Source organism: Trachinotus anak, unplaced genomic scaffold (assembly GCF_046630095.1).
Source record: "Trachinotus anak isolate AG129_WGS33_773 ecotype Australia unplaced genomic scaffold, CSIRO_AGI_Tana_v1 ptg000024l, whole genome shotgun sequence".
Lineage (NCBI taxonomy): Eukaryota > Metazoa > Chordata > Actinopteri > Carangiformes > Carangidae > Trachinotus > Trachinotus anak.
In genome coordinates, this window is record NW_027273875.1 from 11,368,873 (window position 1) to 11,384,049 (window position 15,177).

At 42.0% G+C, this 15,177-nt stretch overlaps 1 protein-coding gene across 4 annotated transcripts in view; it reads left to right on the forward strand.

Moving 5' to 3' along the window:
- Positions 1–15,089, forward strand: part of specc1 (sperm antigen with calponin homology and coiled-coil domains 1) — a 73,692-nt gene extending 58,603 nt beyond the window's left edge. For all 4 annotated transcript variants that reach the window (XM_071460691.1, XM_071460694.1, XM_071460693.1 and 1 more), the window contains 3 exons: positions 8,107–8,223; positions 10,876–10,935; positions 13,640–15,089. In XM_071460691.1, coding sequence (XP_071316792.1) covers positions 8,107–8,223; positions 10,876–10,935; positions 13,640–13,729 — 267 coding nt within the window. In that variant the 3' untranslated portion in view covers positions 13,730–15,089. The remainder of the gene's footprint in view (positions 1–8,106; positions 8,224–10,875; positions 10,936–13,639) is intronic.
- The last annotated feature ends 88 nt before the right edge of the window (positions 15,090–15,177 follow it).

Here is a 15,177-nt window from a genome sequence, read left to right on the forward strand (position 1 = left end):
GTAGTAACAATGGGAGGAAATTCTGCACTGTCTAATTAAAGGAACACTGACATTTAAAGAAATATGCTTATTGGCAATCTTTCCTTAAATCAGATGAAACGATTGATATCAGTTTACAGAGAAAAGTTCAGGGTGTGTTATACCAGCCCAGCAAAAAAATAAATCAATTAAAAAAAATAGCTTAGCTACACAATTGGGGTATTTACAGAAACTCCACTTTTAAACACATTACACAGGTGATCAAAGTCGTAAAAGTAGAGGGATATATACAGTATACGTACATGTACATATACATATATATATATATGTATATGTATATATATATATATATATATATATGTGTGTATATATATATATATATATATATATATATATATGTGTGTATATATATATATATATATATATATATATATATATATATATATATATATATATATATATATATATATATATATATATATATATATATATATACACATACACACACACACAGTGGGTACGGAAAGTATTCAGACCCCTTTAAATTTTTCACTCTTTGTTTCATTGCAGCCATTTGCTAAAATCAAAAAAGTTCATTTTATTTCTCATTAATGTACACTCAGCACCCCATCTTGACAGAAAAAAAACAGAAATGTAGAAATTTTTGCAAATTTATTAAAAAAGAAAAACTGAAATATCACATGGTCATAGGTATTCAGACCCTTTGCTCAGTATTGAGTAGAAGCACCCTTTTGAGCTAGTACAGCCATGAGTCTTCTTGGGAATGATGCAACAAGTTTTTCACACCTGGATTTGGGGATCCTCTGCCAATTCTTCCTTGCAGATCCTCTCCAGTTCCATCAGGTTGGATGGTGAATGTTGGTGGACAGCCATTTTCAGGTCTCTCCAGAGATGCTCAATTGGGTTTAGGTCAGGGCTCTGGCTGGGCCAGTCAAGAATGGTCACAGAGTTGTTCCGAAGCCACTCCTTTGTTATTTTAGCTGTGCGCTTAGGGTCATTGTCTTGTTGGAAGGTGAACCTTCGGCCCAGTCTGAGGTTCTGAGCACTCTGGAAGAGGTTTTCTTCCAGGATATCTCTGTACTTGGCCGCATTCATCTTTCCTTCAATTGCAACCAGTCGTCCTGTCCCTGCAGCTGAAAAACACCCCCATAGCATGATGCTGCCACCACCATGTTTCACTGTTGGGATTGTATTGGGCAGGTGATGAGCAGTGCCTGGTTTTCTCCACACATACCGCTTAGAATTAATGCCAAAAAGTTCAATCTTCGTCTCATCAGACCAGAGAATCCTATTTCTCATAGTCTGGGAGTCCTTCATGTGTTTTTTGGCAAACTCTATGCGGGCTTTCATATGTCTTGCACTGAGGAGAGGCTTCCGTCGGGCCACTCTGCCATAAAGCCCTGACTGGTGGAGGGCTGCAGTGATAGTTGACTTTGTGGAACTTTCTCCCATCTGCCCACTGCATCTCTGGAGCTCAGCCACAGTGATCTTTGGGTTCTTCTTTACCTCTCTCACCAAGGCTCTTCTCCCACGATTGCTCAGTTTGGCTGGACGGCCAGGTCTAGGAAGAGTTCTGGTCGTCCCAAACTTCTTCCATTTAAGGATTATGGAGGCCACTGTGCTCTTAGGAACCTTGAGTGCTGCAGAAATTCTTTTGTAACCTTGGCCAGATCTGTGCCTTGCCACAATTCTGTCTCTGAGCTCCTTGGGCAGTTCCTTCGACCTCATGATTCTCATTTGCTCTGACATGCACTGTGAGCTGTAAGGTCTTATAGACAGGTGTGTGCCCTTCCTAATCACGTCCAATCAGTTTAATTAAACACAGCTGGACTCCAATGAAGGAGTAGAACCATCTCAAGGAGGATCAGAAGAAATGGACAGCATGTGAGTTAAATATGAGTGTCACAGCAAAGGGTCTGAATACCTATGACCATGTGATATTTCAGTTTTTCTTTTTTAATAAATTTGCAAAAATTTCTACATTTCTGTTTTTTTCTGTCAAGATGGGGTGCTGAGTGTACATTAATGAGAAATAAAATGAACTTTTTTGATTTTAGCAAATGGCTGCAATGAAACAAAGAGTGAAAAATTTAAAGGGGTCTGAATACTTTCCGTACCCACTGTGTATATATATATAGTATATATATATATATATATATATATATATATATATATGACTATTTCAAATGATCAGTGACAGTGTTTTGCATTTTAGACATGGGCAGTTTAGCAGAATAGCTGACACCTTACATTACATTCATTTGGCAGAAGCTTTTTCTAAAAAGTGACTTACAAAAAGTTAATTGAAACCACGAAGGAGCAAGAACTAGATATCATCCAAAAAACAAACAACTAAAGCTGTGTTCAGTACTATAGTTCAAGTGCTTTAAGATGTGTTTTTTTGTGGGATTTTTTTTTTTTTGGTGGGGGGTAGTTTTCCACCACAACTTTGAAGTGGACTATAGTTGATGTGAATACTCTGAAAGAAGTAGGACCAAATGCAGTACATCTTATTTAATCTTACAGTGAAACGAGGACACACAATTCTATAATAACCTAAATCTCTGTGATATAATCAGAATCTCAATATTCATGCAGGCTGTCTCTCAGAGAGGTGAACATTTCAATCAAAGGCAGATCTGTCATATCTGTGCCCTCTTTGACTAATGTCATCCTCCGCACCCTTTATCTCGTCCTGTGTGTACAGTGAGTTCATTAAATTGTATGTAGACTATGGAGAGCAGCACTGTGACCTTTCCTGTTGCCCTGTCTTTATCTCCATGGTCCCGCCTGGGTTTCAGCCTCTCGTTGCTCATGACTATGACTCATTGCAAGGTCCATCAGGGCGTCCTCCCCCTCTCTGCCCTCTCCTCTTGTGTTTTTTTTTAACATTGCTTTCTCATTTTTGTTGTCTCCTCCTCTGTTCCCCCTTCTTTCATTCATTTTTGTTTTAGTTGATTTGTCACAGGTGATTCCTGGTTGTTTGTCTTCTTGTTGCCATATTCATTCACTTGAGGTGAGGTAAGAGAGACTCTGTGACAGGACATAAACTGAGACGAGTTCATCAGTCACATGACTCTCTCAGGCTTGATGTCGCCTGCCCTCACTCATCAGACTGATGTCTTTTTAACAAACTGTGTGTGCGCGTGTGCATGTGCGTGTGTGTGTGTGTCACAGTTATCCTCCATCCTCAGCTGCTCGCTGTATGCTGCATTGTTGTTTGCAGTTTTTACAGTCTTGATCTATGAGTGAGAGCTCAATATTGCAATAATGGTGCATTGATATGTGGGTGTCAAGTGTCATGAAAGCATCACAGCAGAGATGCTTTAATCCCTGCTACTGACTTGACACCAGTCCAGCAGCTTTTATATGTGGCAGCAGAGAACACACACACACACACACACACACACACACACACACACACCTTGTATTGAAGCACACAGTGTTAGGCTGCCGTGTGTGAGGTGTTCACTGTCTGGCTCGTGTCCAGCTCGTCTGTGAATTCCATTTCTGAAGGGTTTACAACAGAGGATATGTTGTCCAGGCCGGATACGACATGTCCTTGGCTTTAATGTCCTCTGCAGCGGCAGTCACATGTACGACTTAAATAATGAGTCAATAAATCATTTAGTTGATCTACAGAAAAACCTTTTGATTTTGATTTGAAGCAACTTAATGTTGAAGTCAGTTTAGTTTTTTTTTTTTCTTTTCAATTAAAATTGTTTAATTGTAGCTGTTTTCAGCTTCTCCACTTTGGAGATTTTCTATGTTTCTCTGTTTTATGTCTTGTGAATTTGGACTTTTGGTCAGACAAAACGAAATATTTGAAGTCAACAACTTGAAGTCGGGGAAATTCACTCTTTTCTCCCTCCATAGTAAGAAATAATCATTAGTTGCAGCCCTTGTCATGTTTTCTTTGGTGAACTATGTAAAAAATGAAAATATCACATCAGAGCTATGAACATACCCCATTTTCCACCACCCTGTCCTCTGAGAGCAGCTTCTACAGGAGCTGTAAACATGTTTCTACCTGCTCTTCTGTGACATTGACAAGATGTTTTAAATAAGCTGCTTCTTTTTTTTAAAGTCTGCACCATTAAAAGGTCCAGGTTCAATTTGACCACTGATGCTGTCATAGATCTTTTCACTTGGAGTCAGAACAAAGCAACGGCACACAGATCAACTTTTCCCTTTTTTTTTTCTCTGCTCAGTCGTCTCTCTCTACAATCCCCTGCTTCTCTCTCATACTCTCTTTCTCTGAGCCCTAAAAAGCGACGGCTCTGCCTTTTGTGCCGAGCGAGACGCTTCCTGTCGCTTGATGCTGTGTTTGCTTTTCTGAGCCGGCTCCCAGAGAGCTGTTGTTGTCCGCTGCTGTTTTAGCATTCATGCTTCTCCCTCTCTTTCTGCCCTGAGCGAACTCCACCACCCAACCCCCTTCCTCTCCCACTCCCACCCTGGACTCCAACACAGCTACCATCCCTGGCCTGGATCAGGACATGTGTTCTCCCCAGACCACCCCAACACCGTACTCTGTCACACACACATACACAAACTGGCCTCCAGAACCTCTCTTATCAGCTTATTTGTCAATGCCTATCTTGGTCTCGGACTCTCTGGGGTCTGACTAACCCACTATCACTCTCTCTGTGTATGTGTGTGTCAGTGTGCACATACATCACAGACACACTGTGCTACCAGCGGTGCTGCTGAGCCAGCTAAGAGAGAGAGGGGGAGTTATGAGAGGAATGTGGGCTGACATGACTGCACAGGTCTCCCCTTCAGACAGAATAGACAGGCAGTGACTGATGGAGGAGAATCGTGCTCAAAAACTCACTTTCAGCCTCTGTCCTACCATCAAAGACTGTGGGTGAAAATTAGATTGCCTTAGTGTTATTTGTAGATGAGAAGTCACTCTTTACTGTTAATTAACAGTGAGAAATATCAAAGTGCTAATTCAAGTATATAATGATAGTACGTCTGCACAATCAGTTGAAATATAATTTTACAATTATTTCAACTGAAATTGTGACTCATATCACAACTGACAAAACAATTGCAATATGAATTTTTTTTTTTTTTTGGTATAACAAGTTTTTTGAAAATATGCTTGATTGGTGATAAGTTAGTGTGACTGTTTCGGTGATCCTTGATCACAAAGCCTGATCCTCGGATGATGTATCATGTTTGGCTTCATTCAGATGAGACACATGCTCTTTAAGAACCCACTGTGGCCAGAAAAACTCTGTGGCTTTTTCCTGATGCCCCAGGTTGGACAGTAATAATTGAATTTTTTAATGCATATATTATTCAGCATCAATTTACAGGTACATAGATATTCACTTGCATGCTGTAAGGGATATTCAGACCTGTCAATTTCAGATTTAGGGAGATGATGTAACAGTAACATAATGAAATATTTGCTACACATTAACAAAGTTTGATGGAAAACCCTTAAATTTGTCTTCACTCTAGACCAACAGGGTGGACTGACTCACACTCTTAGAGCTACGCCACTACATGGCTGAGATAAAAATAACTGAGAGATCACATATAGCTAAGGCCACACTTTCATACCACTCACCAGTAATGACTACAGCAACCACCAGGTTACGTCAGTGTGAGTCTGACATAACTTGGCAGTGATTACAAACCAACATGCCACTTTTTGTTTTCGAGACAGGTGCTGTCTCTCTGAGGTTGATCTGCCTCTCACCTTCAAACCACATCTAATTATATGATCAGATAACTGGCTTCTATATAACGCCAAAGCAAATGAGTGAAGGCAATAACAAATTTGTCCACAGCTCCGGGGATTCATTACTGCAGTGACTTAAAGCTGTGATTTTTAATTCTTGTCCTCAGGACCCACAGTTGGGCTGTTTTTCTGTCCTATCAGGTAGTTAATTACATTCACCTGGCGTCACATGTATGGATCAGACACTGATTAGATTTATAGAATGAAAACCAGCAGGGCTGTGGTCCTCAGGGTGAGGATTGAAGAACAACAGTAAACAAACACGTGGCCCGCATGTCCAATCTCCAGCATCTGACTGGAGCTAATGCTGTGTGTACAGACACGCTGATGTACCCAAAGATACTTAATGCACCGCTTTAACCCAAATTATTTTTAAAAAAATGATGTTTCTGTTCCCTTTTTAACAAGTCCTAACTTTGTTTAGTTTTTTTATATCTATATCTGCTTTTTGCAGTACAGTAACAGCACAGCAGGACTTCTTGTCTCAACTGGACAGACATAACTCTGGTCCCAGCTGGGGTCGTACCACACACATCCAGGAAATGCTGTCTGCCCCTAAATATCCGGAACATTCACCACAAAATCATGTTAAGCAAACAGGGAATTTCACCATGTGCACACTGCGTCACAATCAGACAATAGTGTAATAATGTGTGATATGTCATATTTAGCCATGCTAGGGGCTAGAGAGATGACTATATCCACTACTTTGGTCCAAACTAAAATATCTTAACAACCACTAAATGGACTGTAATTGAAATTTTGAACAGACATTCGTGGTGTCCAGAGGATAAACTCTACCGACTTTGTTCATCCGTTTAAAATGCCAGTGTGCTCCTTCAGAAGCTCTGTCTGGATGGTTAAATGAATGAACTCACACCTGTACACGGTGACTGACCTGCACTGTGAAGGTGAGACAGGAGCCACGGTTTGCACATCTCATTTTAAAGTTATTATTTTTTGGGCTTTTTATGCCTTTATTATAGTTCAGTGGAGACTGACAGGAAAGGGGGTAGAGAGGGGAATGACATGCAGGAAAGAGTCGGACCGATCGGGAGTTGAACCGGTGCCCGCCTGCTAAGAGCGTCTTTGCGCCCAAATGGTATGCGCCCTAACCACTCGACTACTGGGCCGCCCCCTGCACATCTCATTTTAGTTCTCTTTTTTCATTCTTGACACTATTTCTGTCACTGTGCAACACCATAAATATGGTCCAGGAGAGACGGTCTGAAAATGTGCACCATGATCCCCGACTTTAAACAACATCACACCTGCCTCCTCTCTGTGAGTGCCGGCTTTTCTCTCTGCCTTCAACTGTGGCCATTTGGATCAGGTATAAACACCTTTGATCTCCAACACTGAGCTACTTCTGTTTGAGCATAAGCCAATCCCAGCTTTTCCTCAACAATGACATGACATTGATGATCCCCAGAGGAGGAATTGTAATCAATTTGGTGACTTTGACCTTCAACATAGCACCATCGTCAGGTCAAATTATTATTATATGACACTACTTTTGTTCATTACAAAATACCTGCACACAAATGACATGTATGCACTTGTCTTTATATTTGTAATGTGTGGTGTTAAAGTTACATATTGTAGCTTTAATTTTGTTCCCTGTTCTGACATTTTACCCTGAGTATCTCCACCTGTACTTGATGAACCTGGATCAAAATACTGTAACTTTCCCAGGTTCATTGTGTGAATGGGTCTAAGTGTGGGAGGTGTATAGGGCTCCATAAGCCTCACATACCCATACCCATGACTCAGGAGAGTCTCCTCGGCTGTGAACCGCATTCCCAAAGCTCATGAGAGGGACAAAGAGGAAGACACCGGAAATAACTTATCTATCCAATGGGGAGCCTGCAACGCCAAACAATGGCCTGGAGGAAGTTTTTCCTCTGAGCTTTCTACTCTTATCGGACCTTGAATATGTTGTATACAGTGTATGAGGTGACGATGCTCTGTGAAACACACACACACACAAAAGCACAACAGACTGGACGTGCTGCTATGCACGTTCGTTACCCAGAGGAGAGATCAGAGAGAACGTGCAGGCTTAAAGGGGATCTAACAAGATCCTTCCAACGTTGGCCGTAGGAAACACAACCAGGCGTTAATGCACTCTGAAAGACCCAGAACAGCAGATGATGAGATTACATTTTCATTTCCATTTTGTTTCCTGTGGTTCTGTGACTGTAATTGCTTCTGTGACTTAATGGCTTTTCTCATGCCACCCAAATTATGGTTCACTTTCAGCTCATTATCTTTGTGTGATATTGACTTTGGTTTGTTTGTAACTTCTAGGATTTATTTTCTTTGCTCTTTGCCTCCTCTTCTGTCTACAGAATATAGATGTGACCAACTTCAGCAGCAGTTGGAGCGATGGCCTGGCTTTCTGTGCCCTGTTGCACACATATCTTCCTGCCCACATCCCTTACCAGGAACTCATCAGTCAAGATAAGGTAGAAAACTACAGGAAGACTGCATGCATGCACACACACACACACACACACACACACACTTACAGAAGTACTATACTCTCCTCAGCATCTGGTCTCAACAGGTAGGCAAGTGCCTCACCAACAAATCAATTTAAGCACGCTAAACTGATTGTAAATCAGTGTATTTATAGAAAGTACACACACACACACACACACACACATATACACAGCATATCTTAAGCACAGAAGCACTCAGACTCTAAATTTATTCTTTCCATATTACCTCTGACTCCCTCATCTACATGCCGGCATACTTTCATACTTGGATTCAGTCATCAGTGGGTCATGACCCACACAAGTTCATGCATATATCCATATAAGAGGAAATCCGAGGTTTGGTGTCAGTGTGTACCAGTGCAGATGGGCTAATACACAGTGTAGATGACACAGAGTCCCAAAAAGGGTAAAACAACACTTTCTGACTGAATCCTTTCTTGTGTATGAGGTTGAGGTTGGATTTGGAAATGTATCTCTCAGACCTGGAGCAAGAATTGAGAGGAGGCAGTAGCATTTGTTTAGTGAGATGGATTGTTCACAGCAGCTTTGTGTAGCTCAATTTGCTTCCTTTCTTTATTTCCCTAGTTTTGCTTTAATATAACTTTACAATACAAGTATGATATGAATGTCATCTCTGATTCAGGAGTAGAGCAAACAAACTGCACACTCAGCCTCCTGTTGTCCTCTCCCAATCATAGACTTGCAGAACTTGGTCTCCAGAAAATACCACACATTAATCCATAATAGGTTGTTTGTAGAATATGTGAACCTGTAAACTGTGAAAATGACCTGCTTATACAGTGTAGGTCTGAAAGATGCATGTTTTCCAAGAATCAAATAAAACCCCCTGTAAATGCTTTGAAACCATTCTGCCAGGCGTCATTTTTTCCACCATTAAGCTTCACATTACAGACTTCCTTTATGAGGTTGTATACATTTTATAGGTCTGCCATATTGTCCATATGGCATTGAAATACTGTAATACTGTAAGAGATCCTGAGCCCAGGGCAGCAGCTATAGCTCGGCGTTGACAGCTCTGTTGTGGACTTGCAGCTGGTATACAGCAGCGACTTTGCAAACAATATGGTTCCTCTCTGGGGACCTGCGGGGCTTTCATCCTGCTGCAGCATTAACGCACCACACAAACACCTCTGACCAGGCCCGACACATCCTACGTGACAAATTAGTCATGTAGGCGTGTGCGCACGGTCCTGTCGGTGTGAATGTGTAACATTAAGCTGATGACAGAGACACTGCGTGGCCCCATCTCTGAATAATTCAATAGATGTGTGTTGGCTGTACTAACTCTTGCTGAGTGACTTTCCCCGAGGCCCAAACACACAGCGTCTCCCCGGTATGATCCGTCCCGTCGGTGATCCCATCACTGCCCTGCTTCGCCCCCGATCAAAGCTTTCTAAGAAAACACTGTCGTCGGTGGGTTTATATATTTTAGGTGACACAGGGGAAGTTTGTTCTTTTACACAGCGGCCAACAGCTACAGAGCTAAGTATCATGTTTTATTAATTCATTATTCTAACTGTGCAGATGTCCGGGGGCAGTTAATATGACGGAGTGGTTGTGATTGTTTGATTAACCTGCACTCACCATTCAATGAGCAGAAAAACTGGACTCCAGGTCACCTGCTACAGCACGCACGGGTCTGCGTGAGGGTCTCACCTGCGGCCAAGGTGTGACCTGCACTAGATTCAGATCAGTGCGCGGTCCGACAAGAGAAGCAGCAGGAGCAGGAAACAAAAACCTGTCTTAGCCACTTAATACATACCCACAGAAAAAAAAACAAATATTAGCTTGAGTGTAAGCTTTATTTTGAATATTTAATATTTAATAATTTATCTTGCCGTCATCAGCCCTTTCCTTTGGAACTACATTTTTCAACCGTTGAACTACTATATTTTGTAGTTGCGCTTGTGCGTAGGAATACGGTAGTTCACCGGCTCACAACATGTACCGCAGTTTCAAAAGTGCTGTGCGTGACACAACCCCACGTCAAATAGTCCCTGAGGCAGAGTCCTTAACATCAGCGGCCTGCAGGTCCGAGTCCGCCCCTCCCTCTCTTCTTATTGACTTTCCCATCTATATCTGTAGTCGCTATAAACTAAAGCAGAAGAACTAAAAACAGATCTTTAAAACAAATTGAACTTCAGCAGGAGAGGGACTGTGTGGGTGAGCTCAGAGCTCACTTACCAGGACAGTTTGTATTTCACTTCACTCTAAAGTTGCGGCTCATCACTTCTTTTCTGTGTAAATTGCACCAAGCTCCACAGTTTCATGAGCAGAATGAGGGTAAATCTGCAGGGAGTTCATTCATGGGGATGTTGATGAGACTCACAGGCAGGTCTGTTTTTACAGAGACTTTGTCCGGTATAGCTTTACACATCTCAAATAAACATCAGAGATATTATAATACACAGAAATGCTCACACAAACAAGCAAAGGCTTACAGACATTTCAGCCTGTCTCTTGGGTGTTTGAGAGGGTTTACAAATGTGTTTGTGGGCCTCTTGTTGCTGTTTGAAGCTCCATGTGTGGTGTTGTGTTGTGACACTGTGCAGGGATTTTCAGCGTCTCAGCACCCGATGGTTTGTTTTTCTTCAGGTCCGGAATCTGACCTTGGCTTTCCAGGCCGCCGAGAGCATTGGCATCAAACCCTCCCTGGTGAGTTGAGCTGCCACAGATGTCTCACACACACACACACACACACACACACACACACACACCTAGATAACACAGGGCCCATTTGATTAGACAAATTGGAAACAGTACATTTTGATTTGCTAAACTTTCAGGATGTGACGCTTGAGAACAGAGATGCCCCACAACCATTTGATTGGACCGTTTTTTCTCCTGACAGTCTTGAGTTTAACTCTGTCATATCAGTGACTGAGCCCTGGATTCCTGCTCTGCCTCGAGCCTGTGTCTGCACTGTGCAGGGGAAATCTACAACACTTTAAGAGAAAAAGTTGGTTTGTAAAAACAGTAACAGTAACACTGAAGTGTTTAGACTTTGTGAGAATTTCCTTATCTATCCAAAATCACTTACATATCTGTTTCCTGTGAAGGAGTGCAATACGCTTATCATAGCACATCTAGAGTATGGGGTCACTGGAGTGTCATAATTAGGGCAGGACTGTGTGAGGTTCTTATCTTTCTCAACTTTCAGCCTTCTTTCAAGAATGAGGGTGGAATTTCCCTTTAAAGCCCACTGACCTGGTTTCAAATGCATTAAGTCTCTATAACATTAAATATTAATTACTGAGTAAGAAACAGTCAAACAGAAACAGTTAATTAAGTTTATTAAAAGCTTAAAGAACTCAGCTAATCTTCCACAGGACGGTGTCGGTGTGGGTTGATTAGACTTTAGTGACGGCGTCTCGGTGGAGCAAAAAACAAAACAAAACTGTACCTGTTACACATTATGTGTAAAATGCTTCCAATGCTGATTTGTGCAGGAAAGCACAGACTAAATGGAAAATCTTTTCACGTGAAAAAGAAACACCCAAAACTCTTCAAACTTTGTTGAGCAAGAGTGTGGATCCCCTCGCTCACTCGCTTTTCTGATTCAGAAAATAAGCTTTCAGAGCCTTTAAGGTCATTTTCTGAATCAGATGCAGTTGTCAACATGACTCCGGTGATGTCATAAAACTGACCCTGCTCATTTGTGTCATTTAAAACAGTCACCTCACTGCCTTCAGGTCATAGATGTCCAAAACTGTTGTTCATAAAAACACATCTGCATCACACCAATGCGCACAGCCCTTTATGTCTTTATCCTTCCCTGCTTTTTTTCAGCTTATTGCCATTCTTATATAAATACCCATATCACTGCCAGTAAGAGTGTGGACACTAAACAGTTTCATGCTGACCAGGTAAAGTGAAGAACAGATAGAAAGGGCCTGGATTTAGAGGATTAATCTGCTGCAGCCAGTTGGCATGAAGTCTTTCTCCTCAGATCTTTTTTTGGTGCCGTACATACTCGTGGCACTTTGATCATTCTAACACACGACCTCTCGTCACCGTTCAACATCTGTGCTGGACAGACCTTGTCACTGTCTTCCCTTCTGATAATGGCTTCGTGATTTGAGCAACATCATAAAACAGAAGAATGTAGTTGGATTTTTGTTCCGTCTAGAAGTCCAGCAAAAATAAACTGCTCTGAGATAACTCTGAAAAAACACGAATCAGTCGAACAACTCATTTCTTCTCAATCTGGAAGAACCAGCTGGACCCCAGCAGGGAAGTTAACGAGGCTCAAATGTTTAAGTGAGACCAAAGTTCACATTTCTTTGTCTTATTAATTCTCCATTACGTGCTTGTGGTTACAAGATTGGATGAGGCAACTTGTTCCCATGTCAGTGACGCTGTAAACAAATAAATGAGTGACTTTAACTGGCTCTCTCTGGTCTCCACTGACAAATGTCCATGCATTGTTTTCGGCTCTCTGTCTGCTGCATAAACAAAACCCACAGAGCAGCTGATCATCCTCCCGTTAGGAGGTTGAGAAAGATGGAGGTGACTGTGCTGAAGCTTCTGTGTATATCTGAGCTAACAGAAGATTGCGTGACGCCAGAGTCATGTGAAAGTTCACTGTCTGACTCATCTCTGTCGGAGAGGATTTGTCTCTGAGAGGCTGACTGCAGCTTTGCACAGCTGATCAGGGGTCTTTCCATTTTTCTCAGTACCTTAAGCACATTTTCTGAATCACTGTTGCAGTTCTCAAAACACTGAGAGCAATCACCGCATCATTTTATACTGAGCAGCACAACATTTGTTCTGCACAAGCCTCAAGACATGAACTTGTGTCCAAAACCACAATTACATGCTTAAATCGAGACAGATGTTGGAGGAACTGTGAGAGAAGCCGTGTGATTTCTCACTGAGCTCCTGAATGAATAAACCCTCTAACAGTAACGCAGAACAGGAAATAAAAGGTGGAAAAAGGGTGGGAGTTTACTCATTTACCATCCATCCCTTACAATACACACAAGGCTTATTGACAGTTGTGCCACAGCAGCTGGGAGAAGCTGAGCACTAATGTGCTTCAGTTAGTAATGAGTGTTGAGTGTTGCGGAGGTCGTATATTTGTTCTGCGTCCCAGTGTTTAAAAATGGGGCTGATAGGGAAGCTGTAACTTCTCTAACAAAAATCTTTAACACATAACACATGAACATGTATATTCATGGCATCAAGAGTGACTTCATGATCACACACTGAAAAATACATTCACTATTTATGTAAAAACTGAGCATCAGACGCTGTTGGAGCAGTCTTGGATCGGCCTGGTGGGGGTGCTGTTTGTAGAGCTCAAACTCTTTACAGACCCCAGGAAGCTGTAACTCGCCCCTCTCTCTGCTCCAAACAGGACATCGAGGAGCTGATGAAGACCGACAGGCCGGACTGGCAGAGCGTCATGCAGTACGTCTCTCAGATCTACAAGTACTTTGAGACCTGACCGGCGAGGAGGAGGAGGAGGAGGAGGAGCTGGAGAGCGAGGAAGACTGGAGGCACTGCGGCACTTTTCTGGCCCGTCTGTCAGCACCACGTCCACCTTCCAGACGGACCCAACGCTGCCACTTTAACCCTCCTCCTGCTCACTGTTCGACCCCAGAGACACGACAGAGGGCCGCTCTGTTCCCGAGACATTCAGCTATCATGAACTTGCTGTTTTCTGTCTTATTTCTTGATAACAGTGCCGTGAGGACACACACACACACACACACAACCCTGTTCATTTGTGCAAGTTTAAAGTGTCAGTTGAGCATTTGATTCAAATCTAAGCAAACTGATTATGTTGCAAAATGCTGTTCCAGCCTCGGAGCAGTTGACAGCACAACCGGTTCAGTTGTTTTCACCCCTTCATATTGATTTAGAAAGACTTTCTTTGTTTAAGTAACATGATAAAAATGCTTAAAATCCCTCGTCACAAACTGGCTGTCAGTAGAAAAATGAAAAATACAATTTTTCAGTTGTTTTTGAGCTCGGTCTCACGTTGCCTGTGAATCAAATGCTCTGGAAAGGATCTGACCTCTGTGCCAAATCTTCTGCCAAAACACAACTAAAGCCTGTCTATGCATGGTTAAAGTGTGGTGTTGTGTCTCGGTGTGCAGTGTGACGTCCCCTTTCACTGACCAGTGTGCAGTCATGAGTGTGAACCAGTGTGAACCCAGCTGTGGGTACATTTTGCTGAAATGTTGCTGGAAAGAATCGATAGCGAGTGCTTACTGTAAACTAGCTGGAGAGTCATTTGAGCTGACAGGTTTGAGTTCAGAGCCTTTATATCTCCCACCTTCAGAGTGAATCCTGGTTTGTCCTTAGAAAAGACAAACAAACGCTTGCTGCCATCTGTGATGCGACACTAAAATGATCTAACGCTACGAGAGTTGCTAAATAGTTTTGTAGAAATATTTTTATGAAAACAGACCGATGTGTGTGTTTGTGTTGTTTACAGCATCAAGGATCAGTCAAACCTCCTGCGTTGCTCCCTCGTGTTTTCCATCAAGACTCTCTCAACAACTATGGTACTGCAGCTGCTTTGCAAAATATACATATATCTGTATTTCGCATGTTTAATTATGGAGGAGAGGGAAACTTTTACATGTAAGAGTCGAGGTACAACATATTCTCTGTGGTACTGATAAGCCTCCATTGCAGACGCCCTTATGTTCTGGAAGATAAACGTGTTATTTATTTATTTACAAGACTTGCATCCTGAGAGGAGAAAATGTGGACAGAAGTACAGTTTTCTATTTACACGTGTCAGAGTTGAAGGATTATTGGATGAATATTGCTCAATAAAGGAAAGTCAAGTTTTATTTTCAATCATTAACTTTTTTGAAATTATTCCTCAGCTAATGTTTCAGTTGAACGGTCTCCTCCTTCAGTGTGAGCAGCTTCTCGCTG